The sequence below is a fragment of the Elephas maximus genome, chromosome 10 (assembly GCF_024166365.1).
Source record: "Elephas maximus indicus isolate mEleMax1 chromosome 10, mEleMax1 primary haplotype, whole genome shotgun sequence".
Taxonomy (NCBI): domain Eukaryota; kingdom Metazoa; phylum Chordata; class Mammalia; order Proboscidea; family Elephantidae; genus Elephas; species Elephas maximus.
The window spans coordinates 11,163,472-11,186,940 of NC_064828.1; the positions used below are offsets into that span (position 1 = coordinate 11,163,472).

Here is a 23,469-nt window from a genome sequence, read left to right on the forward strand (position 1 = left end):
TTCCTTCACAAGGTCCCCTGCTGCCCCCACCTCCCGGGTCTGCCCCCTCACTTGTCTCAAATTGTGAAGCTCCTGGGGAAGGTGCTTTGCATCCCACAACGGGCTTTAGATAGCATCTAAGATGCCTGCCCAGCCTCCCCTACTTCTACCACTGAGGACTGGTCCCAGCCAGAGACTAAGTCCAGAGTCTTTGTACCAGAGATTGGACTTACCCCGCCAGGCTGGTCAACATACACACACACACACACACACACACACACATGCCAGAGACTACAGCCCAAGCCCCTGCCCCAGAGCCTTCTGCCCCAGCCCTGGTTCTGAAGCAGGAGTTTGCCTCTGACAGACCCACAGGTCCAGGATCCTACATACAGCTGGAGCCCAGCCTCTCCTTAACTGTGAGTTGGCTCAGTGTGGCTGGATGGAGCCTCCGCAGGAGAAGTGAGCCATGATTCTGCCCTTGGGAACTTTGATTCTGGGTTTTGGGGCTGCCACATCAAGCTGTGTATGTTCCCCTAGGAACAATTCCAGGGAATACCAGAAATGGTGGCCCTGCTACCCCCAGCTCTGCTGGGCCTCACAGGTGCCCGAGGGAGGGCAGGACTGAGGCTTAGAACTGGGGAGGTGGCTCACATTAGGGCTGGGAGGGGTTGGGGGCGGGTATAGCAGTAGGAGGGCCAAGCAGAGGGACTCTGCCTGGCTCCTGACCAAGCTGGGCCCTGGGGGGAGCCCGGGAGAGCAGGGAGGCAATGCTCTCCAGAAATGGCTTATCTGCAGGTCAGAAACTTCTTGTGTCCCTTCCTCCTCTGACATTTCTGCCCCCAGGGACAGCACCCTGCAGTTTGTAGTCACAGATGGAACCCCCACTCTAGCTTGCACCCTCTCACCCAGCCCCACCCTGCCCATCCCTCTTACCCAGTGGGAAGCAGCAGAGGGTCCCAATGACAACTCCAAAGCCAAAGCCACTGCCCTCAAAATAGTCCCGAACGACAGGTGGAACACAGGTGGGCAGGCCCTCGGTGCTGAGCTGTCTTGGCTGTGGGCAGGGATCTCCTGCGAAGGCAGAGAAAGCCAGGGTACTGGGTGTGCTGAGGCCACAGGCTCTGGCACAGGATCACTGAGCAGGTGAGGGTGGTGGAAAGAGATGTGGGGCTCCAGGAGCAGAGGGGGAGGGCTGCTGAGCCCTGCCATTGCATGAAGAATGCGGCATTTGCCTTCTTGGATAACAAGTGGGGTTAAAAATGAAACTCAATCTCTGTCTCTCCCTCACCAGGCACACCAAGCCCTCCCCCGATCACTGCTGTGGCATCAGGATGTGGTCCCTCTGCTTGGCCCTCCTACTGCTATGCCCTCCCCCAACCCCTCCCAGCCCGAATGTGAGCCACCTCCCCAATTCTAAGCCTCAGTCCTGCCCTCCCTCGGGCACCTGTGAGGCCCAGCAGAGCTGGGGGTAGCAGGGCCACCGTTTCTGATGTTCCCTGGAATTGTGCCTAGGGGAACATACACAGCTTGATGTGGCAGCCCCAAAACCCAGAATCAAAGTTCCCAAGGGCAGAATCATGGCTCACTTCTCCTGTGGAGCCTCCATCCAGCCACACTGAGCCACACTCACAGTTAAGGAGGGGCTAGGCTCCAGGCCCAGTACTCCTCCGGCTCTCCGGGCCACTTACCTGCATGCCAGACAAAGACGTTGGGCTGCAGGCTGCTGGGGTTCACGTCGGTGATGGCCACTAGAACATCCCGTAGGGAAGTATTTCTGATCTCTGCAATCTCTTCCTCAGAGAAGAGCCTGGTCATGAGGAAAGGTGAGGAGTTATTACAGTGGGAGAGAGATGCAGGCCCCTAGGCCTAGGAACTCAGAGGAAGAAAGAGACCCAGACAGGTTGGGAAGGGAGTTGTGATGCTAACTGGAAATCAAGAACCGATGGGGGTTGCCCACAGCCAGGGAGAGGGTCTAGGGCCCAGGCTGAGGTGGAATCTGAGGTGGGGGCTCAGGCAGGCCTTACCCGTTCCTCGTGTTCTCAAACCAGTAGCGGTCACCATCCCGCAGTCGCACGAACTGGTCGAGGACAATGGTACTGAACAGGGGCCCTGGGTCCCCATGGCTCTCCAGGAGCCCCCCTGGGAGCAGCTCCAACCTGGACAGGTCCTGGCTGTACAGGGCAGCTGTGGCCTCCAGCACCTGGTGCTACAAAGGGGCAGGAGTGAGTGAAAGGACAGGGCGCCAGCCTGGGGGCAAAGAGGTGGCTGCCAGGGATTAGTCTCAGGGGTAATAATGCTGACAGCAACGATAACTCACACACACAGAGTCCTTGCTATGCCTCAGGCACCACTCTGCCCGCTTTACATAAGTTAGCTCATTTATGGGAAGCCTTTCACAGATTTTGTGCCTATTTTATAAATTGGAATGAAAAAGGCCTCTAGTCCTCTACTTCTGTACATAACTTACTCATAGAAAAGCGTGACAGTTGAACGGGCAAAATCAGGAAGTGCAAAAGTCGAACGGTAGAATGATGTGTTATGAGAGGTTTATATTTTTTAGAGCTAAATAAAGTAGAATCCCCAATCACACATTGTCTTCTAGAGATAGTCTTCAACAATATGTTCTCAGCATTTTCTGCCTGATCTTTACTGCAGTTCTTTTCTCCTAGTCTAAGAAGCACATGACCAGCTTAAATCCAACAAGGACCCATTGAAGCTCAAGATTTGCCATTCTTGGTGCGCCTGGTAGCTCCTATTGTTGTATAGATTTTATGAAGTGTTTCAGCCTCATGCACGTATCATTTCTGCATCATCCTTTTCAATTCTCCATTTCACAGCAGTTTTATAAAACAGTAAGGGTGAGAGGCAATAACAGGCACACACTTGTAGAAACACTGCTGCCAAGATGGTCAGGCAACTGAAGCTGGTCTCTGGGCTGGCACGCAAGGCTGCTCCTGGCTGATAGCTCAGGGTGTGACAGTTGACTCCTCAAAGGCAGTTACAATGTCACTGCATGGAAGTACATCTTGTTCCAAAGTCAAGGACCTTCTATATCCACTCAAGGGATTGTTTGGAAGAGTAAATGAGATAATGCCTAGTAAGTGCCTGGTATACAATAGATGCTTAACAAATGTTTGCTGAATCTGAGCACACAGAGTCCAAAGGCAAATCCTGCTGGTCTGATAAACTCCACCCTGGTGTGTGATGGGGAAATCGACCTTGGCGAGCCCTGGATGCTCTCGCCAGGTGGTTGTCTCTGGTGCCCATGTCTCACTGCCCGTTGTGCACGGCTTGGGCTGGTATGCCCTGGCTCTCCCACCCTGGCCTTTGGGTCCTGACCCCTCCTCACCACGTTATCACTCTGGGAGAGTGCAGGGTTGATGTCCTGCCACCGGGTAATGGAAGGCAGGCCCAGAGCTGCCCTGGCCTTGGTGTAAGAGGGCAGGCCCAGATCCCGGCCTCGTTGCAGGCAGCTGGCGAGGTAGTCTGTGCGGGAAGACTTCAGTGGTCCTGGCCAGAAATCTGTGGATGAGAAACCAGAGGGTCTGAGACAGCTCAAGGCCACCACAGAGGCCTCCAGTCCAGGCCTCAGGCTCCAACCAGCCCCCGGGGTGACCAGAGCCATGGTCAGTGGGTCAGAAGCTCTCTCAGAGGCAAAGGCAGTGCAGGCTCCCAGCCCTGGACATCTCCTCTGCTTGATCTGGGGCTCCAGCCGTCTCCTCCCAGAGGAGGTCCACAGCCTGCAGAGGCAGCCTCAGGCTCACCTCGCAGGTCCTCGACCACCACATGGTCCTCTCGCTCGGCGATCTGGGAGGCCATGCCCAGCAGCAGTGCAGCCACGTCCTCAGCACTTTGCAGGTTTGGATGCTTTGGGGGTGGGGAGAGGGGCGTGCCTGATGGGACCAGAGGTCAGGCAGCCAGGCTCCCTCCATCTCATGGCCCTTGTCCCTGAGCCCTCCCAGGTCTGCTCTGCTCCCAGACTGAGCCATCGGCCTGGGCAGGCTGATTCCCTGCTCAGGGTGAGCGATGCCTGTATCCAAAGCCCATGCTGCAGGGAGACAGGTTTCTACAAGCGCAAAGGACCCCAGTCTTTACTTCTTCAGTCTTAGAACGTGTAACAGTGTGATTGGCAAGGCACTAGAAGATCTAGGTCTTGGTCCTGGCTCTGTCACCAGCCAGCTGTGTGACTTTGGGCAAGTCGTAGATCTCTCTGAATCTCAGCGTCTTCCCTTTGCAAAAAAGGAATCAGACTAAAAGGAGGCTGAGGTCTTTTTCAGCTCAGCTCCATGACTCTGATTCTATGCTTTTCTCATCTCCCTCTTCCTCCCCTCCCTCTTCCATCTTATGAATACTCTACATAAGAACAAAGTATCTGATTTGCTTTTAAATTAACAGTCAAGGCTCTTCACCTACACCGGCCTAGCTTGGATGGACAGACTATCCCTGGTAATCTCTCAGAATCTCACATACACACATTCACCCGCTGCCCTAGGTATGTCTAATTGGGAAATTTCCTTGTGGGGCTGGGATGGCTGGGATACTCCAAGGGCTACAGGGCTCCCAGAGCTGTCAAGGAGGAGGAAGAATCTACGAGGTGGAAATGAATGTAGAACCACAGCTGCACCGGTTCCCTTGGTCTCTCACACAGCCCTGGCTTTTGACCTAGTCATCTTCGACATTGGTAGGGGAGATGGCTGAGACCCTAGGGCTGCCTCCTCCACTCCTGCCCATCCCAGGTCACATACACACACACATACCCACATACACATATGCCCCCAGCCCTGACCTCTCGGCTCCAGTAGCTGTTGCAGACTCGGAGAGCTCTGGAGACACTTGAGTTCCGATTGATGACCCCCTGGAAGTGGCAGCTGGCATTTCTGAAATGCAGGGAGCAGGAGAGCAAGGACTGAGGCCATGGGCTCCCAATGTCAGGCATCATCTCTGGTCTCCGAGACTGCAGCCATGGGCCCTAGGCCATTGCTTCCCTCAGGTGACATGTGGTCAGGCCACCTGAAAACCTTGGTAGGTCTTGAACAATCTAACTTTTGGGAGGTCCCCTCCCCCTACATCAGATCATCTAAAAATGTATATAACATTTTCAAAGAGATTTTTAAATTATTCCTTTGCAATGATTTGTCTATGGATCACTCAGTTGTCTACAAGTTTTTGGCTGTCATCAGGCATACCCAGATGTTCCAGGGTAAGGCAATCTAACCTACGAATTATTTTTTTAAATTATAATAAAAGTTTTAACAAACTGACATGCTTTGGTTCATATACAGTTCATTAAATATGTATATTTTTATTTAAAGTTCTCTTCATAATTTTGGAGTTAATATTATAACCCTCCCCCCTCCCCAAGCTTGTAAAGCCCAGGCCCTGTGCTTATACCTAAAAATGGCCCCAGTGTAGTGAGAAGGCCTGAGGTTGAGACCCAGTCGGCTGTGTGACCATCCCTTTCAGTCAGGGGATTAACATCCACACCAGCTACAGGGAAATGCATATATTTACATATACACTGGGTTGGTACATATAGATGCATTACACCTGTTAGAAACCACATGTATCTACTTTATAATTGTCGCCCTTCCCCTCTGTAGATTCACTGTTCCCTGGGGGAATGGGCACTTCAGGCTGATAATTGGGTCTCGAGGGAAGATTTTTGTCACCTGACCCTGCACTCAACACACACACATATTTGAGCCCCCTCCCTCACCTCATGTAGACTCCAGGGGGCACCATGGTGGAGAAGAATTGCTCAGAGGCCACCAGGAACTCCGGGGAGATGCTGGGGTCCAGGAATGGCCGGTACCCTGGGGGAAGAGGAAAAGAGAGAGGACAGAATTTAGCCCTTAAACCACCCCAACCTCCCCCTACACCGCCCCCCAAACTCCCGTCCTCCCTCCCTATTCCCTCACCTGCATACTCTGGGGGCGTGTTCTGCAGGAAGCTGGGCAGCCATTCATACAGAGCAATGTTCTGAGGGGCAGGAAGAGGGTGAGGAGAAAGGCAGGGAGGGGGAGGCTCACATGGAAAACCCGGGGAGGGGGGGCCGACGGGGAGAGGAGGAGTGGGTGATCCGAGCCCAGGGAAAGCTCTGGTGCGGAGTTGAGGACCAGGCCTGGGCAGTGAAAGGCGAGGCTACTCAGGTGTGGAGGCCTGTCGCCAAGGTGAGACTGGGTGGGATCTGCAGGGGCCAGGGCTAAATAATAACCACGAGCGAAGTCCGTTGTACAAACAGCGCTTTGCTTCCCTCGGCAATTTTCAGGGGCTTTTTCTTCTCCTCCGGGAGGTCATGGAAAAGGGTGCAAGGGTGCGTCTGGGCGAGGGTTGCCCGAGCATGGGGACTCTGCGGGGGTGGGAGTCCCCCGCCACAGGACCGGGGGCGCCGCGGGAAGCCGCGGGCGGGGGCGTGCGGCTGACCTGGTAGGTGGCGATGACCCTCTTGCGCGCGTGCTGGAACAGCTCCTCGTCCCCCCAGCGCGGGTGCTCGCGGGCCAGCCTCTGCGCCCACACGTTGTGGTAGCGGAACCACAGCAGCCCCAGGGCCTGCAGGAAGGGCTCGCGGTTCCCGCGCTCCGCCCCGAAGTCTGCATCGGACGAGGGGGCCGGGAGGAGACGGGCGGCGGCGTGACCTCGCGGGCCCCCTCCCGCCCGCCCGCCCTCCGGCCGACCCCGCGCCCCGGACCGTCGCCGCGCCCGCCCGCTCCCCGCGGCCTCACCGTACAGCCCCCGGGGCCCGCGCTGGCCCGTGGCGGGGTCGGGCGCGACCCACATGAGCCGCGAGTCCTGTGCGTCCCGGGGGAAGGCGGGGTCGGGCCCCGACGCCAGCTGCCCCCCGGAGAAGCTCCGCAGCGCGTCGCTCCGGGAGTGCGAGGAGCCGTAGATGGCGCTGCCGTCCAGCCAGCCCGTCACCTGGTTGGTCTGCGGGGTCGGGCAGGTGAGGGGGGCAGCGGAGGGGGCGGGAGGGCCGGGGTGTCGTCGGGGGGCACCTCTCCCGCCCCCCGCCCGGCCGGGGCCCCGCCCGCCTCCCGTGCGGCCCCCGCCCCGCCGCCCGCCTCGCCTGACCAGGTCGCGGGGGTTGCTGGGGCTCCGTCCGGTCTCGGGGTCCCAGCGGCTCCTCTGGAAGGGCAGCACCACGTCCCCGCGCTGGTCGGGGTCGAACACGGGGTCCCCGCGCGGGATGCGGATGTTGAGGAATTCGGCGGGGCAGCCGGGCCTCTCCACGCTCACCAGGTCCGAGAGCACGTGGTAACCTGCCCACGATGGGGGAGAGGGTGCTGGGACCAGCTGAGGACCACTCCCCTTGAAGTGCGGAACGACTCAGCAGCCCTTATGGGCAAGTCCAAGCCTTGACCTCCCTGTCTCCACCCTTGCCAATCCCTTGTCTGTTCTGGCTGGTCTGTACCTAAACCCCAGTCCAAGCTGTTTTCATTGCCAGATTTGGCGTTCTCCTGGATAACTGGGAGGAACCCAGTGAGTGTGCCTAGGCAAGCGGGTAGCAGCACCCGCTCCAAAACACCCAGAGGCCTGGCAGCGTTAGTGGGAGGTTGGGCACTGGGAAACAAGTATGGGCTTCCTGGATGGCCAGCAGGAGCCGGCCATCCCTGCTGAGCTAGCCACTGACCCTCAGCCACTGTGGGTACTCTTCTAGCACCCTGTTTTGACCTGTCTGCAGACCTTTCTGCCAGCGTCTGAACCCTGTCCTGGGCCAGTCCTAGGAACCACAGGGACAAATGACAACAAGGCCCCATGAGAGTCCCTACCAGGTTATTTTCATGCTCCTGCCTCTGCCCACCCCCACCAACTAACCCAACACTCAGTGATGCCCCCTTTTGCTTCCTCACCCCTCATCTTTCTTGTGGGGCAGATTTATGCCTCTCCCAACTAGACTTCACCTCAGCCTGGATTCTCTTTTCCTCTGCCCCTCAACTCCTACCCCTCCCCATCATCACCTTCCCATCCGCACCCCCCCTCCCCCCCCCCCCCCCCCCGCCGCCCTGGCCATTTCTCAGACCTTCCACTGCTTCTTTTCCCCACTTCCTGGCCCTCATTCTCAGACACAGAGGTGTCCAGCCTACCGCACTGGCCTCCCTCCCTTAGAGGTTGAGGCCCTCACCAAAGAAGACCCCCAGCACTGTGCGATTTTGTAGTGAGGCCTGCCCAGCAGGGCCCCTCATGGCAGTGTTGCTGATGGCTCGGGGGTTGGGAAGGTGGGGTTCTCCCAAGGGCTGGTACACGCCATCTGCATAGCTGGCTGGAACCAGGCGCTGCAGCCTAGAGCCTGGTGGGAGGGATAGTACAAGGATGAGTCTTCAGGAGGCTCCCTGACCCCCTTTGTCCCAGGCTGCTCTGCTAGAACCTTGGAAATGGATGGGCCTTTGCTGGTACCTGCCAGTCTTGCCCCTCAGCTGTGAGTACCCAGCCTGGCCTTGCGTCTCTGTCTCCACATGGCTCTCACCTACCTTTGCTGCCCCATCTGTGCTCCACCAGGTTGTTGTACCATCCATCAAATCGCTGCACCTCCCACGAAATGGAGTTCTGAGACACTGTGTGAGAAGGGAGAGGAGGGGGCAGCTGGGCAAATCAGTGTGTGAAAGGGCAGGTGGGCCCGCAGGATATGGGTCCTGTGAGCTTGGCATTTGGAGCGGGAGAGAGTGGGCACCCAGCACAGATGTGGGGGGCAGAGTGCAGAGGGAGAGAGCCAGGGCAAGTGAAGCCCTCTTTAAGCTGCTCAGTCAGGGGGAAGTGGCAGGATGTAGAAAGGAGCCCAAAGCATGTATGCAGACAAAGCCTTAGAGAGGAAGAGGGGGCTGGATGGAGAAGAACAGTGGTAATGGGGAAGAGGATGCAAAAGCTGCCCACTGCCCTCACGCCTCAGCTCCCTGGGGGACACAGCAGGACAGAAATCATCCCCAGCCCTAAGACACCATCCCAGGCAAGAGCCAGCCCTACCCCACACTGGGGAGGGACATGTCATTCTGTGATCTGTCCCTGGGCAGGGGTAGTATGGGGAGGGGCCTGGCCCTCTCTGGCTGAGCAGAGCCCAGGGTAAGGGTGTGGGCTCATGGGGCTGAAGATTTGGGGCCTGTTGCTACAATGGTCTTTTTCCCAGTTTCCTGGGTGGGGTCAGGGATTGAGCTGGGCATGTGGGTGATGTCACTGCTTCTCTCTTTAGGACATCATGCCCCCATATAATTCCTCCTTTTGACCCCATTGTACTCTCCAAAAACTAGGGTGGGTTGGGTGAAGAGCTCAGGTAGTGGGGGCAGAGGGAAGGGTTCAGAATCAGGGGTGCAGTGGGGGGTTTTGTCAGTAGATCAGATGACTTGCCAGACTCCTTTCTCCAAACTAGGAGGCAACAGGGCCGAGGCTGTCCCTGCTCACCTCAGAGAATACAGTAAAGGAGAGGGGTCTCGCCAGCCAAAGGGAAGGCCCATTCCTCTCACTGTTTCCCCACAAAGATCAAGGACAGGACCTTAGAGCTATCCCCCCTCCACACACACACACACACACACACACACACACTCACTCACCTGAAGGGGAGGGGGGAGAAGAATGACTCAGGTCCTGATGTTTGAGCAAAGAACTCAGCTAAGGATGCAGAAATTGGGGCAGGGACTAGGAAAACCACATACAGGTGACCTCTAAACAAAGATGTGCTGGTGGCAGAGCAAGGAGGGAGTTTCCTGGGGAGGGCATGCCTTTTGGGGATAAAGGAGCAAGACCTGGGGAGAGGAAAGGAAAATCCCAGAGCAAGGCAAGGAGAAGGCTGGGAAGGAAGGCAGATGTACACAGCTCAGGCAAGGGAGAAGCTGCTGGGCAGGGGCCATCTCACCATCCTGTTGCCTTCAGCCAGGACAGAGGATTCCACAGGATTCCCTGCTTCCTGTTCTTGCATCTCCCACCACTGATGATCAGGGACTTGCTCTTTTTAACCTTGTGGCATCCTAAGCCCACTTCCCTCCTCAGAGACTCAGACTCTAGACAGGCTCCAGATTCTACTAAGACACTGTCCAAAGCTGAAGGCAGCAAGATGAAACTCTTGTAGATCACATAGCATCCCGTTAGCCTGGGGTCCAGTCTGACTCCAAGATGCTTTTTTGTCATGTGTCTATGTAATCTTTTCCTATTTTGGGTCAGAGACCCTTACTTTCTGGAAAAATAGAGAAGATAGAGGAGAGAGAAAGGGTCCCCAAACTACAAGGAATGAAATAGGAAGACTCCCCAGTTCTTTGGATTTGTGGGAAGTTTTTATTCCATTATCCATCCATCCATTCAACAAGCTTGAAATGAACACCTATCATGTGTCAGACACTGTGTTATCTAAGGACTAGGGATGCAGAGATTAATATGACGCAGCTCCTGTCCTTGGGGAGCTCAGAGGATGCTGGGTTCCTTTGTCCCAGCCATATTTCTTCCTCAATTTGTACTCACCCACGGAAGCCCAAGGCCCAACCAGGAGGGCCCATGCCAGAGCCAGTTGGCAGCTCATGATGAAAATGATAGTAGGGTCCAGGTGTTGGAATATCTCAACATAGAGACCCTAGAAAAGGAGAGAGGACAGAGGGAATGAGCCCCAGCTGTTCAGGACAAGTCAGGCCAAGGCCTCTGTAAGTCCCTATGAGTCAAGGCCGGGGACTGGGCCAAGGCCACAGTGGGTAGCAATGAGCAGGGTGCTCACTCTCTCTCAAGATTCTTTCATTCATTCAACAAATACGTAATGAGCACCCACTTATTTCACACCAGGCACTGATCTAGGAATTGAGAATTAAGCAACGAACAAACAAATAGAAATTGCTGCCTTCATGGAATTTGCCAAGATTAATTCGAAAACCTTGCTTTGACCTAGCTTCCTGCAGAGGGTGTTCCTTGGAACAGAAGGTGTTGCTAGGCCCACAAGACGGATGCCTGTTCACTGTGTGATCTTAGGTGAGTCACTTATCCAACCTGGATCTTGGCTTCATCTTCTGGCTATAGGAGTAAGCATGCCTGCACTGCCGGCCTCCCAGAGTGGTTGCCAGAATCAGCGTGAGAGCCGAGTGGATTTCAAAACAAGGCAAGTGACAGGTGTTATGCAAATGTGACATAGTGTGGGTGAACTGGAGCCTGGCTCCCTTGGGTGGACTCACAATGAATGTAGTATCAGGAGCTCAACGTGTTTGGTGCTGGCTCCTGCTCTGTCTCCCCAGGCCAGCAAACCACCCAAGGACAACAGGCAGCAGGGGACTCAGGCTGGGACTCCTGACCACCACAGGGAGTGATTAAGGCCAGTGAAGACCTCCTAAAGGCAACCTGGAGATTGGGGAGGAGGCAAGGTGGGGGCTTGGGGAAAGCCTCATCTTCCGTCAAACCCTCAGGGCTCCTGGATGGGTTCTCTTATCACAGAGAAGGGAACCGTGGGGGCAACCTCATCTCCATTCCCCATCTCCCATTGAACAAATGAGGGGACCTAGGAACCTAAAAGCCCTGTCATAACATAGAAAGCTCAGTATTCCTCTGCCTTATCCCACGGGTCCCACAGGTCCTGCCAGATGCTGGCCTTGGTGTGTGTGTGTGTCCTGGGCCTGTGAAGAGGACTTTGAAGAGCTATGGATAGTTGAAGCTGTAAGGCTGGACATGCTGAAGTGGCCATAGTGGTCCTTCCCTCAACCAGGATGTCCTACTTCTTCAGCCCTCACCCCTACCTACTGCCATGCCTTTGGGACCCTGGGCCCTAAACACCAGTGTAGCCCTAAACCCCTAAAGGCACGCGGTAGGATCTCCTGTGGGGACAACCTGAAGGGAAAGGTGGGTATGCTTAATAATCCTGCTTGTGAGTGGGTGGCCCTTAATGATTTACACAGCAACATGGGCAGTATCATCCCAACAACCTGAAAGAAAGGCACGACCCAGGGCAGGCGGCAAGGCCCCAGGCAGTGGCAGAGCCAGGGAGAAAACACAGGCTCTTGCCTCACATGGCCACTTTCCCCAAGTCCTAGAGTGGTGACTCTGGGGTGGGGGTAAGATGAGTGAAGGCCACAGGGACACCAACGTGGTCCCAAGGGAAGGCTAAACCCTAAAGGCCCAAAGTTCCTTCGCTGGCATGATGTGCTGGTTTCAGGAGGAGGCCCAAAAAGATCCCCTAAGCCCAGGCAAGGTAGGCCACCCAACAACCCCAGGTCCAGCAGGGCCTAGTCTCCCAAAACCCTGGGGGAAGAGCGGGCCCTAACAGGCCCCACCCATTTTGAGCTCAGGCTAAGATCTGAGGCACAGCGGAGCTAGAATTCCCCTTCCCTCTAAAACCTGGTGGAGCCGGCTCCGCTGCGGACCTGCGCTCAGAGCGCCTTCCTCGGGAGCGCCCAGACCCACCGCCCGAGAAGCCCTCAGGTCTGACCTGCGGCCGCGGCGTCTCCCGAGCTCCGGGCTGCGGATTGCCTCCCGCCGGGGTCCCAACCGAGCTCCCGACGCTTCTGCCGTGCGGCTCCCCCGCCAGCTGTGCGCGGGGCGGGCGGGACCCGGGGCGAGGAAGGACGGGGGCCCGGCTCAGAGGCGGGGCGGGGCAGGGTGGGGCGGGACCGGGGCCCGCGCGCCGAGGACCCGCCAGGGCGCTCCCAGGGGCCCGGGGCGCGCAAGGTGAGAGGGCACGGGTTCCTGAGGCTCAGGTGGCGGGAGACGCCCTGTCCCTGGCGAGCGCTGGGCTAAAGCGGCCACGTGGGTGGCGAAAACGGCAAGTCGCCTCCACCGGTCTGTTGCTGGGGCCGGAAGAAAGAGAGGGTGAAGGGGAAGTTTCTCCCCAAATTCTCTCCGTACTGTCGGGTCTGGGCTCTAGGACCCGCAGGCCTGGCCAGGCGTCAAAGCAAGACAGCTGTCCTGAGACCTCCTAAGGGTCGGAGATTCCCGCCCTCCCGGGGCTCCCCGGGACATCTCGGGGTCTCACCGCGCTACGAGCCGCGCCCGCGCCCACCGGATTCCGGACAGCAGCGCTAGGTTTGCTCTGGAGCCACCCGCGCGCGGGAGGGGTACTGGGCCCGGGGCGTGGGGAAGCAGGGTCGGAGGGACGGCGGCGGAGCGGGGAGACACCGGGCAGTGCGGCACCACGCCCGCCCCTTCTCTGTCGGAGGTCCGGAGCGGAGGGGGCAGCAGCTCCGCAGAGCCTCGGGGGCGATCCGAGAAGGTTGAGGAGGACTTCGAGTGGGAGGACTGCGAAGCACCCCGAGCCCGGGTTGTCCGGTCACAGCCAGGTCGCTGGGTTACGAGCGGAGTGCGAGTTGGGAAGGGCCCCACGGAGAGAAAGGGCGCGCGCTTTTGGTGACCGAGCGTCCGGACCCAGCTCCCTCGCTGCTCCCATCCCCGGGAGCTCTGAGTACGTGGTGCGACCAGAAGGAGGCGAGCGACTGCCACAGACGCTTTGTTTCGAGAAGGTGAAGGTAAGGAACAGCGGTCCGGGTGTAGGTGGCGGGGGATGTGCCAGCGGGGTCCGAGTGGTCGGAGCCGGTCTGGAGCCGGCCTTGACGCGCCACCCTCGCCCTGGCCCCTAGGGGCGCACTTCCTGAGTCCACCTAGACCAAGCTCAGACCAGGTGGTGGTCTTCCAAAGAGAGTTGGGTAAGAAACAAAGAGGAGGCAACAAAAACTCATAAGGCTATAAATGCCACAAGGTCCACACACATAGAATTTTTATCTCGGCTTAACTGGATTCTGGATAGTTTGGCTTACCTGATTAGGCAACCCTGAGCTCCTTACCCACCTCAGCACTTACTGGGGAACCCTGCTCCAACCCACTTTTCAGATTCGGTTCTGTTTCTCCACCTAACTCCTCTTTTGCTGAAACAACACACACTCCCGCATACACACCTTCCGTGGAGAGGAAAGCCTTGGACAGGAGTTCCTGCCAGGTTCTACCAGCCAGCTAGAGCTATAAACTTTTCATGGAGAAACAGATCATAACCTTCTAGTAGCTGTGCATCGCCAATTGGAGTTCCTGGTGACTCCAGGCTTGTCACCCACCCCACCTTTGCAGAGAATTGGTACTCCTTACTCTGTGGGTTCTGGTAGATGGGGAGATAGGCAGGGGGAAGGAAACTTCTGCAAGAAGATGTCGGGCTACAAGGATGTCATAGAGCACTAACCAAGCACTTAACACTGAATGCTGAGGACTGGAGTTGTCCCAGGCTGAGTTTTCTTAAAAATTGTAACTATACCTCTTGCTGACCCCTACATACAAGGGAACCCCACTTCATCCCGGGGTAAGTGGGGATTGTGTCCGAAATATACCTGGGAATGAGAAAAGGCTTCAGTATTTGAAATCTTCCACAGGCCAGGTGAGAAAGAAGGACCCCAAAGTGCAGGGGTTTCCCCAACCCAGTGAGAAGTGGCTGCCGTTCTGTCACTCCTTTGATGGAGTGTCCCTAGGTGTCTGTGTTATGGAGAATGAGGGAGTCAGTGCGCTTTCCTCTTCTTGTGTCTGTATCTCTGCGTTTTTATGAGTTTATATGTATGTGTCTGATTGTATCTTGTAAATGTCTGTATATTTATACAAATTCATATTGTGTGTATATGCAAATCATGGTGGTCAGCTGGGGAGAAGTGGGCCTAGCGAACATTGCAATACCTGAGGTTGTCTCAGGTTAAAAGCAATTCTACTGTCAGTCTCTACTTGTCAAGCCAGGGAGGCAGGTGTTCCAGAGAAAAACATGAGCTTTGTAGGAAAAGCAAGATTGCTGTGTGTGGAAACTTCGTTTCAGTCCCACCTCTTCATGCAGGAGGCCCTGATAGTTTAATTAGGAAAACCAAATGAGAATCAGAGTCATGGAAAATTAACTTTAAATCAGGCAGCATAGATTAAGGAAGACCTAAGTCATTAATTGAACAAGAAAAAATTAAGAAACATAAACTTTATTCACCAACTGTCTTTTTTTTAATTGTTGTAAAAATCACCAATTGTCTTTTTGCTTAGTCATCTTTAAAAAATATTTTGGAAAATTAAAAGTAAGTCGACATTGTTCTTCTATGGTTAAGATACAGAAAGCTTTTGTTAGTGTTTCTTTGGAGCCCTGTGTTACTAGAGATGAGTCATTCTTATAAAAATATTTTATAACCTCCCTTTAAAATAAAAAAAAATTTTTTTAAAAGGCAGGTATAATACTAATAATACATGACCCTGACCAAAGTAAATGACATTATTTGCTTATATTGCAAACATTTGGATATGAAATTTCAACATGTAAAATTTATTCTTGCTATTAGCAACCTCGCTTTCTCTTCCCATTTTATGAACCAATATATTCTACATTTCATAGCCCTTCCTCCTACACCCTTTCATGGAAATGTAATGGCTTCTGTCTAGGTGCTGTAAATAAAAAATCCTTGGCTTGATAATCATCTGCGTTAAATATCGCTACCACAGATTTTACAAGTTAATTTTATCCACAAATTCTTAGTTACTCATCTTCAGCTAGGGTTGAAATGTATGTTTCTGATTCCATTAAACATGATCATTCATGCTTGGGTCTTTGCTAGTTTTGGAGACTCCAACTATGAGAAGAAAATTTTGTGAAATCACTACAAATTGATGTAGTTGGTCAAATCCCTCCCTGCCCTGTCCTTAAACCCAGCACTGGTGACACTCAGTTAATGTTGAACCGAAGAAAGTGGAGAATGAAGTACAGCTATAGGGCAATGAGGAAGCATAGCTCCCTCTTGTGTGTGAAGTCAGAAGGAACCATTGAAAGGAAAAGAACTCACTCATTCAGATAGTCCTTTCTTTGGTACATGTCCAGAACCTGATTACTATCTGCTGTGTACAACTTGGAAGGAGAGGGGATGCAACAATGGGAAGACAAAACCTCTTCCCTCCAGGAGCTTAGAGTCTAATGGGAAGACAGATGTTCAGACAGTTACGGTACCATGTAGTGGTTGTGATCATGGAGATATGTCCAAAATGCAATCAGAATGTTAGAGGTGGGAACATCCAGATTGGCCCGATGGCGTCAGAGGAAACTTCACAGAAGAGGTAACACAAGCTGAGACCTGAAGAGTGAAAAGCAGTTTGCCAAAAGGATGAGAACATTCTAGGCATATAAAAGGAAATAGTATTACAAGGGCATTGAAGCTTGAAAGAGCACGTCATGTTGAGGGAGAGGCAAATAGTTCAATATTGTTAGAGATTTTGCTGAGCAAAAAATGAAGATGAACAGCTAAGTGGGACCAGATCATGACAGACTTTATGTGTGATGATGAGGTTAGATTTTCCCAGAAATCATTACGAGCAGGGAAGTAAAATGATTATGTTTGCTTGTTTAAAAAAAAATTATTCAGCCAGCAGGCAAGGGATGATGAAACTGAATTAAGGCAGAGGCAGTAAGGATGGAAATGTGCGAATGGTTTCAAGAATATTTAGGAGGTAAAATGGCCCAGGTCTCTGTTTTATTTAATTGATGGGGTGGTGAGGCCACCAAAGAGAGAAAGGATAAAAAGCAGGATAGGAACAATGCATTTAGTTTTAAAAAAAACCTGTTAAATTTGAAGCATCAGTGGAACACCCAAGTGAAAATGTTCACTGGGCAGTTGGCCTTTTGAGTTTGGAGTCCAGGTAGGAAACCTACCTGGAGAGGTAGACTTGAGAGACATCAGCCATGGCAATGGATGACATTGCCCAGGGAATCTTGCAGAGTGATAAGAGAAGAGAGCCAAAACATTATCCTGGAGAGCGTCGACATTTAAGAGCGAGGAAGGAGACAGGAGACCCAAGAGACTATGGTGGCATGGAGGCCCATGGAGAAGTTTGAGGAAAGAGGGAGTGGTCCACAGTGTCAGATACCACAGAGAGGTCAAGAAGGATGAAACGTGAAAACTGCCCTTTGTCTATAACGCTTAGTGGCTTAACGGGAAGGTGGAGATGGGGAGAAGCCAGGTTGCAATGGCTGAGGAGATAAGAGTGCGAAAATAGCTGTAGAGACTCTTCTTTCAAAAAAGCCTGGCCGTGAAAGGGAGAGAGTCAGATAGGGTAGTAGCTGGAGCGGACCCAGAGGTGTCGAGAGAGGGTTCTTTTTGTTTTCTTAAAATGGGAGAAATTTATGCATATGCTTGTGGGAAGGAACCGGCAGAGAAATGGAAGCTGAAAGACCGTGGAGGGTAAAAGAAAACTGGTGAGAAGGTGGTGGAGAAGGTGGGCAGGACTGGGATGCAGAACCCAAGAGGATGGATTTGCAGCACTGGAGAAAGAAGGAACACCTGTTCCCCTGAGATGGAGGCGGCAATTGAACAGTTAAGGGAGGAAAAAAAAAAAGCAAAAACTTCATGTTAAAAATGAGACTCAGAGGTTATGTGACTTGCCCAAAAGACAGGACTAATAACTAAATGTGTCTTCTGTCTCTTTGTCTGATACCATGCTATCCCCAGCAGTAGCACAGGGAGGTGGCCAGCTTGGAAGGAGAGGGGCAGGCTGGGAGCTGGGGAGTATTGTAGGAGAATCACAGCATACTGAACTAGAAGGGACTTGGATATCCAATTACAGATGAGGAAATGAGGGTCAGGGAAGTTGTCACTTGTGTGTCCAGTGTTATAGAATTAGTCAATGAAGAACTGAAACTAGACCCAGAACCGATTCCAGCCCAGGGCTCTCTTTCTCCAAGGATTGCAGAAAGAGATAAATGAAGTAATGAAATGACCCTTCCCTCCCAACCTGGTAGCTTCAATTTATTGATATTACTCTGTTCCAGGCACTATTTTTAGCATTTTACATACACAATCTCATTTCGTCCTCACAGTGAGCCTATGACATAGACATTATTATCCTCATTTTTCAATAAAGCCAAGTCTCTGTAGAGGTTAAGTGACTTGCAAGAGGCAGGGGCAGAACCTAGGGCCGCGTGACTCCAAAGCTGCTTCTCTCACTATATTGCTCAACAAGGCCCCACAGGGTCAGACTATAAGCTATGGAACCTCCTGGGAAAACTGAGACCTGGTACAGATCACACTTAGGGAAATGAGCAGAGCCGGGATCATTGATTCTAAGATGCATTTTTCTCTACTCTCCATTGGGGTGTGTCTTACAAGCCAATGGCTATCACGGTTTAATTGACAGCATTGTTCTTTCTTTGTGGCACATAAAGTAATAGTATCTTGCATCTATTCTGCCTAAGACTTAACAAAATATGGTAAGCTCAGGTACCATTTTCCAATCTTCTGTCTGCAAAGGGAAGATGGAGGCCAAACTAGCTGAGATCAGGGGAGGGGCAGAAAAGACCAAAGCCAAAGTCTGAGCTGAAACGAGGCCAGGGGATTTAAGTAGAAGAGAAGGGCCAGTGTTGGTGATGTGTGGGGCAGAAGGCCACCTGGCCCCAGCACTGTGCCTGGTGGAAGACAAGTGACCCTTCAGTGCTTACCGAGGTGAATTCAGTTAAGCGTAATTTGTTCTGGAGTTGCTGGAACAGCAGCCAGGGTGCTTGAGAAAGCTGGACAGACCAGTGTGGGCGGTGCCAGGTTTGGGAATCAGCCCTCTGATGATGTAGTTGTCTGGTCTTTGTTCCTTTGGGGACTGTGGAAGAAAACCAGTCTTTTTGTAACCTGTATTATCTTTCACCCTTATGCCTTCGCTTGATAGTAAATATAGCACTTTTTATGTTCTGTGATCTCTCTGCCTGTGCTGTAGGCCTGAGGGAGATAAAAGAGAATTATATTTCTTAAGACAGTCCCAGAGGAAGCAGAGAAACCCCCAGGGTAGTGGCAGTGCTGATTTAAGGGACCTGGGGGTTAGGGACCACAGGGCAACAGAGAGTGATTGCCAAGGCACTGAAATGTCAGCTCCCGCGAAGAGGGACCTGGTCTGTTGTATTCTCTGCTCCGTCTCCAGCTCCAAGAACAGTGCCTGGTACACACACGACACGCCTTAATACCTGGTGTTCTACGCAGCCTCTCCATCCGCCGCAACCCTCACCAAAATGGCTGCTTTGGGACACAGGTTCCCCTTCTATGCTGGCCCCAAGCCGACTTTCCCAATGGACACCACCTTGGCCGTCATCATCACCATCTTTCTGACAGCACTGGTCACCTTCATCATCATCCTGCCTGGCATTCGGGGCAAGATGGTGAGAAACAAACCTGGCCCTGGAGACCCCAGCCCCAGAAAGACCTCGGCTTCGGGGTGCGGGTCCAGTCCCCCTGACTACAGCCAAGTTCAGGAAAAAGATTCCAGCACCTGACAAACGTGTTCATACCACACCACACCCTAGTATAACGCCCACCCCCATTCATTGATTCAAGAGATAATTATTGAACACCTACTATGTGCCAGACAAGCTGACTTTCACTGACCAAGTGACCACAATTTTAGAGGCACCCCCACCAGTTTTGGCAAGAAGAAGGGTGGGCTTGGAGGGAGGGCACACCTTACTAAACCCACCCACCCTGTGACTCAGAGGCTGTTCTGGCTGCTGAGGGTGGTGACCAGCTTATTCATCGGGGCTGTGATCCTGGGTGAGTGCTAAGCGCAGCCGACTAGGGCACTTGCCTTCATCCCACCTAGTTCCCCAAGTCTGCTTCTCCTCTCCAGGCTTTCCTTCCCCACAGCAGCCCCTGCTTCAGCTGACCTTCCAAACTGTCCCCATGACTCCCTGCCTGAAGCCTGTGCCCCCACTTTTATTCTCGCCCTGAGGGGTGCAGACCCCTGGGGAAACCATGCTGGAGGCATCTCCCCAACCTTCCTAACTTTAGTTAGTAGGGAGCAGGTCAAAGTAACTCTGTGGGGAGAGGACCCCTGGAGACAGGAACGGAGGGAATGGAGGAGGGCTTCTTGCTTTGCTTTGGTGATCAGGCAGATAGGAGAGACGAAAGGTCTCTCTGCTGAAACTGTGTTTGCCTGTTGGTTGATTATGTTAGTGCTTCCTCTCCTGGCTACCTGAGTGGCTCTCCTCAATGGGGGGGGGGGGAGGGCAGACAAGCAGAGTGTGACCAAGGGAGATCTTGGACTCTGACCCATTTATTCATCCCACATATTGTTTGTGGATTTAGCATGCACCAGGCCCTGGGCTATTAACTGTGTATGCAGTTAAGAGCAAACCAAACATGGACTCCTTGTAGTGCTCCAATCCAGTGATGGCTGGACCCCCCTGAGTGTCCATATGTCCCGACTTCCCAACTGCAGCTGTGAATTTCAGTTCTGAGTGGTCTGTGGGCCAGGTCAGCACCAATACGTCATACAAGGCATTCAGCTCTGAGCGGATCAGTGCCAACATTGGGCTACAGGTCGGGCTGGGAGGAGTCAACATCACGCTCAGAGGTGAGGATCTTACCTGCGGGGGGGGGAAGGGAAGGTTCTGCTCTGTGTCTTTGGGGTCTCTGTTTGGTGTGGTCCAAGGAGCTACAGGATGTCTGTGCTGATGTGTGGGTGTTGGGGGGATGGAAGGGAGGAAAATTCAGAGGCCTTAGAAGCTGGTGTTTCTCACCTGAGCCCATCTGTTATCCCTCTGCCCAGCATGGGTGAGCCCCTGTCCAGGTGAATGACCACACTGTGGCCCTGGGGCCCCTGATGAGCACAGCTGACTGTTCCCTAGGGACCCCGGTACAGCAGCTGAATGAAACCATCAATTACAACGAGGGATTCACCTGGCGCCTGGGCGAGAACTATGCTAAGGAGTATTCAAAGGCACTGGAGAAGGGGGTGCCCGACCCTGTGCTCTACCTGGCTGAGAAGTTCACCCCGAGCAGCCCATGTGGCCTGCACCACCAGTACCGCCTGGCAGGACACTACACATCAGCCACGCTGTGGTGAGTATGGGAAGGGGTGGGGGATGGAGGCCCTGCTGGCTTAGACCCAGGAATGCAGTTTTATTCATCCCCGCTACTCATGTGGAGGTCCCTGGTGGGACAGGCTGGCACCTGTCATCATGGAGCTTGGCTAGGGGAAGCCCATGGGCAGGAATCCCTACCTCACATCTTTGGGTCATCCCTGGGTCCCTGAGCCTCCACCTGGGCCCCTCCAGCTCCACCAGCAGGCAGAGGTGCCCTGGGCCAGCCCTCACCAGGTTCTGGCTCTCCAGGGTGGCATTTCTCTGCTGGCTGCTGACCAATGTGATGGTGTCCATGGCTGTGCTGGTCTATGGTGGCCACATGCTGCTGGCCACAGGCATATTCCAGCTGTTGGCACTGCTCTTCTTCTCCATGGCCACTTCACTCACCCCACCCTGTCCCCTGCACCTGGGCACTGCCATACTGCACACCCACCATGGGCCTGCCTTCTGGATCACATTGGCCACAGGTGAGGCCCAGCCCTGAAGACAGCACTAGAGGGCTCAGGACAGGGAGAAACGGCCAGAGACTGTCATGATGGTGGGGTTGAGGGTCAGCCTGGGAGCCAGGGCTGCCTTTCCCCTCTTTAAAGCACCATCCCTCTTACCTCTCTCATCTCCTGGATTTCTCTCCTCAATCCCAAGCCCCCTCCCTCCTCATTTCTGCCCACTCCCCTGTATCTTCTCTGTCTCTGCTGTGTCCTTCATCTCCCAGCTCTCTCTTCACCCAGCTCCTTCCTAAAACTCCCAGCCCCATGTCCCCCCCACCTCCTCCTAGCATCCTCTGAGCCCCCCAGTCCTAGACCCCTCCTCTGTCCCTGCCTCACATGGCCCTAAATTGTCCTGCAGTTTACTGTCCTCTCCCTAGGTCTGTCCCCCCACCCCACCCTGTAGCCTTCTCTGTGCTTCCTCCTCTGTGCTCTGTTCTCAGAGCTCATTCTCTGTCAGGATGTAACTGAAAGAGTACCGAGCTTGGAGTCCAGAAAGTCAAAACAACAGAGCCGAACCAGCTGTATGGCCCCAAGCCAGTCACCTCTCTGAGCCTGAGAAGCAAGGACACTAGGTCTTCCTTAGTTGTTCAGCTGCTCCTAGGAGAAGATATCCTTGGGACAGGATTACTGGTGCTAAGGCAGGACACCTGTTGCCCTTGTCCCCAGGACTGCTGTGTGTGTTGCTGGGCCTGGCCATGGCTGTGGCCCACAGGATGCGGCCCCACAGGCTAAAGGCTTTCTTCAACCAGAGTGCAGATGAGGATCCAGTGCTGGAGTGGAGTCCTGAGGAAGGGGGACTCCTGAGCCCCCGCTACCGATCCATGGCTGAGAGTTCCAGGACCCAGGACATCCCCCTGTCACGGGCTTCCTCTGAGGCGTGCTGTGAGGAGGAGCACTCTAAGGAGCCTGACTGTGCCCTATGACATTCTTCTGATAGCCACCTGGACTTCTGACTGGGCTCCAGACCTCATTTCCCCCCCCCAAAAAAAGATGAAACCCTTTGGCATCCAGTTGATTCTGACTCGTAGCAAGTCTATAGGACAGGGTAGAACCGCCCCATAGTTTCCAAGGAACGCCTGGTGGATTCAAACTGCCAACCTCTTGCTTAGCAGCTGTAGCTCTTAACCACTACACCACCAGGTTTTCCTCTTTGGAGCCCCAGAAAAGCACCAGAGCCACCCACAAGTGGGTGTATCAGGCACCCAGCTCCAATCTGTAGGTGGGTAGAAAGAGGGGGCTTCATGCACTGATGCTATAAAAGAAAAAAAGCCCCGAGGTGCTGTACAGACATTCAGGAAGCACATAACCCTGTTGCATGGTCAGGACCAGGCAGGGAGCTGCCCAAGCTTCTTGCACACAGCAAGCCTACCTTTTCTTGATGCTGTGCCTCTTTGAGTGCCCTTGACATTCACTGAAGCCCAGCTTCACCCACATAAGATATGTGTGTAGGGGGGTTACAGTGTGATTTTCCTTTGGTCCTTCTCATCCCTCTACACCCTGTTTCCCTTTTTCCTGGGCCTCTTTTGTTCTTCCTTTATTTCTATGCCTGGTGTGACCTCTAGGTGCAATGAAAGACAGCACCGTGTCAAGAGACCTAACTTCTCCTCCCAGGTCAAACGTTAACCAGCTGTGCCACCTTCTCTCTGAGCTCACTTTCGGGATTTGCCAAATAAGATTGTAACCCTTGCCAAGGATCTAAAAAACTCCAGGATTTACATTTTTATGCCTTGCTGACATCTGCCTAGGCCCTTACACACCACCGCAAAAGGAGCCAAGTGTGAGGAGTTCCTGAATAAACTTCAAAACGCAATTCCTCCCCAGTCCGACCCTCAGCGGGGAGAGTGAGCGGCAGCTCCGGTCGTACCCCTAGGGCCCCCCACTAGAGGGCGCCCCGTCCCAGAGCAGTTCCTGGATTACGCCGGATTCTCCTAACCCAGAAAACCCTTTCCCTCCGGCTTTGCAGAAAGGCAAAGGAAAAGAGTGTCCTAGGCTCTCCCAGCGAAACCGCCGGAGAGCGCGTCCCCAAGAGCCTGGAGAAGCCATGGAAATCAAGGGGAAAAAAATTAAAAAAAAAAGAAAAAAGTTTATTTACAGCTCATCCTGGGAGGCTCTTTCCCGGGGGCTTGCGGCGGTGTCCCAGGTCCGAGGCTGCCTGCCCTTCCCGCAGGCACCCACAGCGCTGGGCGCCTCTCCGAGTTCTCAAGGTCCGGGCCCAGAGGGCGCTGCTTCCTG

The 23,469-nt window shown here is 53.8% G+C and overlaps 2 protein-coding genes across 6 annotated transcripts in view; one reads left to right on the forward strand and one right to left on the reverse strand.

The window, feature by feature from the left end:
- The window catches only part of DUOX1 (dual oxidase 1), a 48,433-nt gene that overhangs the window by 21,351 nt on the left and 3,613 nt on the right, over positions 1 to 23,469 (reverse strand). For 3 of the 5 annotated variants that reach the window (XM_049898079.1, XM_049898078.1, XM_049898082.1), the window contains exons 1-16: positions 23,330 to 23,411; positions 18,347 to 18,498; positions 10,417 to 10,525; positions 8,445 to 8,528; positions 8,099 to 8,263; positions 7,048 to 7,235; positions 6,702 to 6,903; positions 6,403 to 6,569; positions 5,898 to 5,958; positions 5,696 to 5,792; positions 4,766 to 4,856; positions 3,744 to 3,846; positions 3,329 to 3,501; positions 2,004 to 2,185; positions 1,668 to 1,786; positions 913 to 1,050 (exon numbers count right to left, since the gene is read on the reverse strand). In XM_049898079.1, the coding sequence (XP_049754036.1) occupies positions 913 to 1,050; positions 1,668 to 1,786; positions 2,004 to 2,185; positions 3,329 to 3,501; positions 3,744 to 3,846; positions 4,766 to 4,856; positions 5,696 to 5,792; positions 5,898 to 5,958; positions 6,403 to 6,569; positions 6,702 to 6,903; positions 7,048 to 7,235; positions 8,099 to 8,263; positions 8,445 to 8,528; positions 10,417 to 10,525; positions 18,347 to 18,498; positions 23,330 to 23,336 (2,038 nt within the window). In that variant the 5' untranslated portion in view covers positions 23,337 to 23,411. Of the gene's footprint in view, positions 1 to 912; positions 1,051 to 1,667; positions 1,787 to 2,003; positions 2,186 to 3,328; positions 3,502 to 3,743; positions 3,847 to 4,765; positions 4,857 to 5,695; positions 5,793 to 5,897; positions 5,959 to 6,402; positions 6,570 to 6,701; positions 6,904 to 7,047; positions 7,236 to 8,098; positions 8,264 to 8,444; positions 8,529 to 10,416; positions 10,526 to 12,355; positions 12,459 to 18,346; positions 18,499 to 23,329; positions 23,412 to 23,469 lie in introns of those variants that run through there. The other 2 variants (XM_049898081.1, XM_049898080.1) reach the window with 2 other exon arrangements.
- Positions 13,299 to 23,335, forward strand: DUOXA1 (dual oxidase maturation factor 1). Its single transcript, XM_049898083.1, has 7 exons — positions 13,299 to 13,388; positions 18,873 to 19,048; positions 19,379 to 19,436; positions 20,104 to 20,238; positions 20,513 to 20,726; positions 20,999 to 21,216; positions 21,904 to 23,335. The coding sequence occupies exons 2-7, from the start codon at positions 18,902 to 18,904 to the stop codon at positions 22,158 to 22,160; spliced, it is 1,029 nt and encodes a 342-aa protein (XP_049754040.1). The 5' UTR covers positions 13,299 to 13,388; positions 18,873 to 18,901; the 3' UTR covers positions 22,161 to 23,335.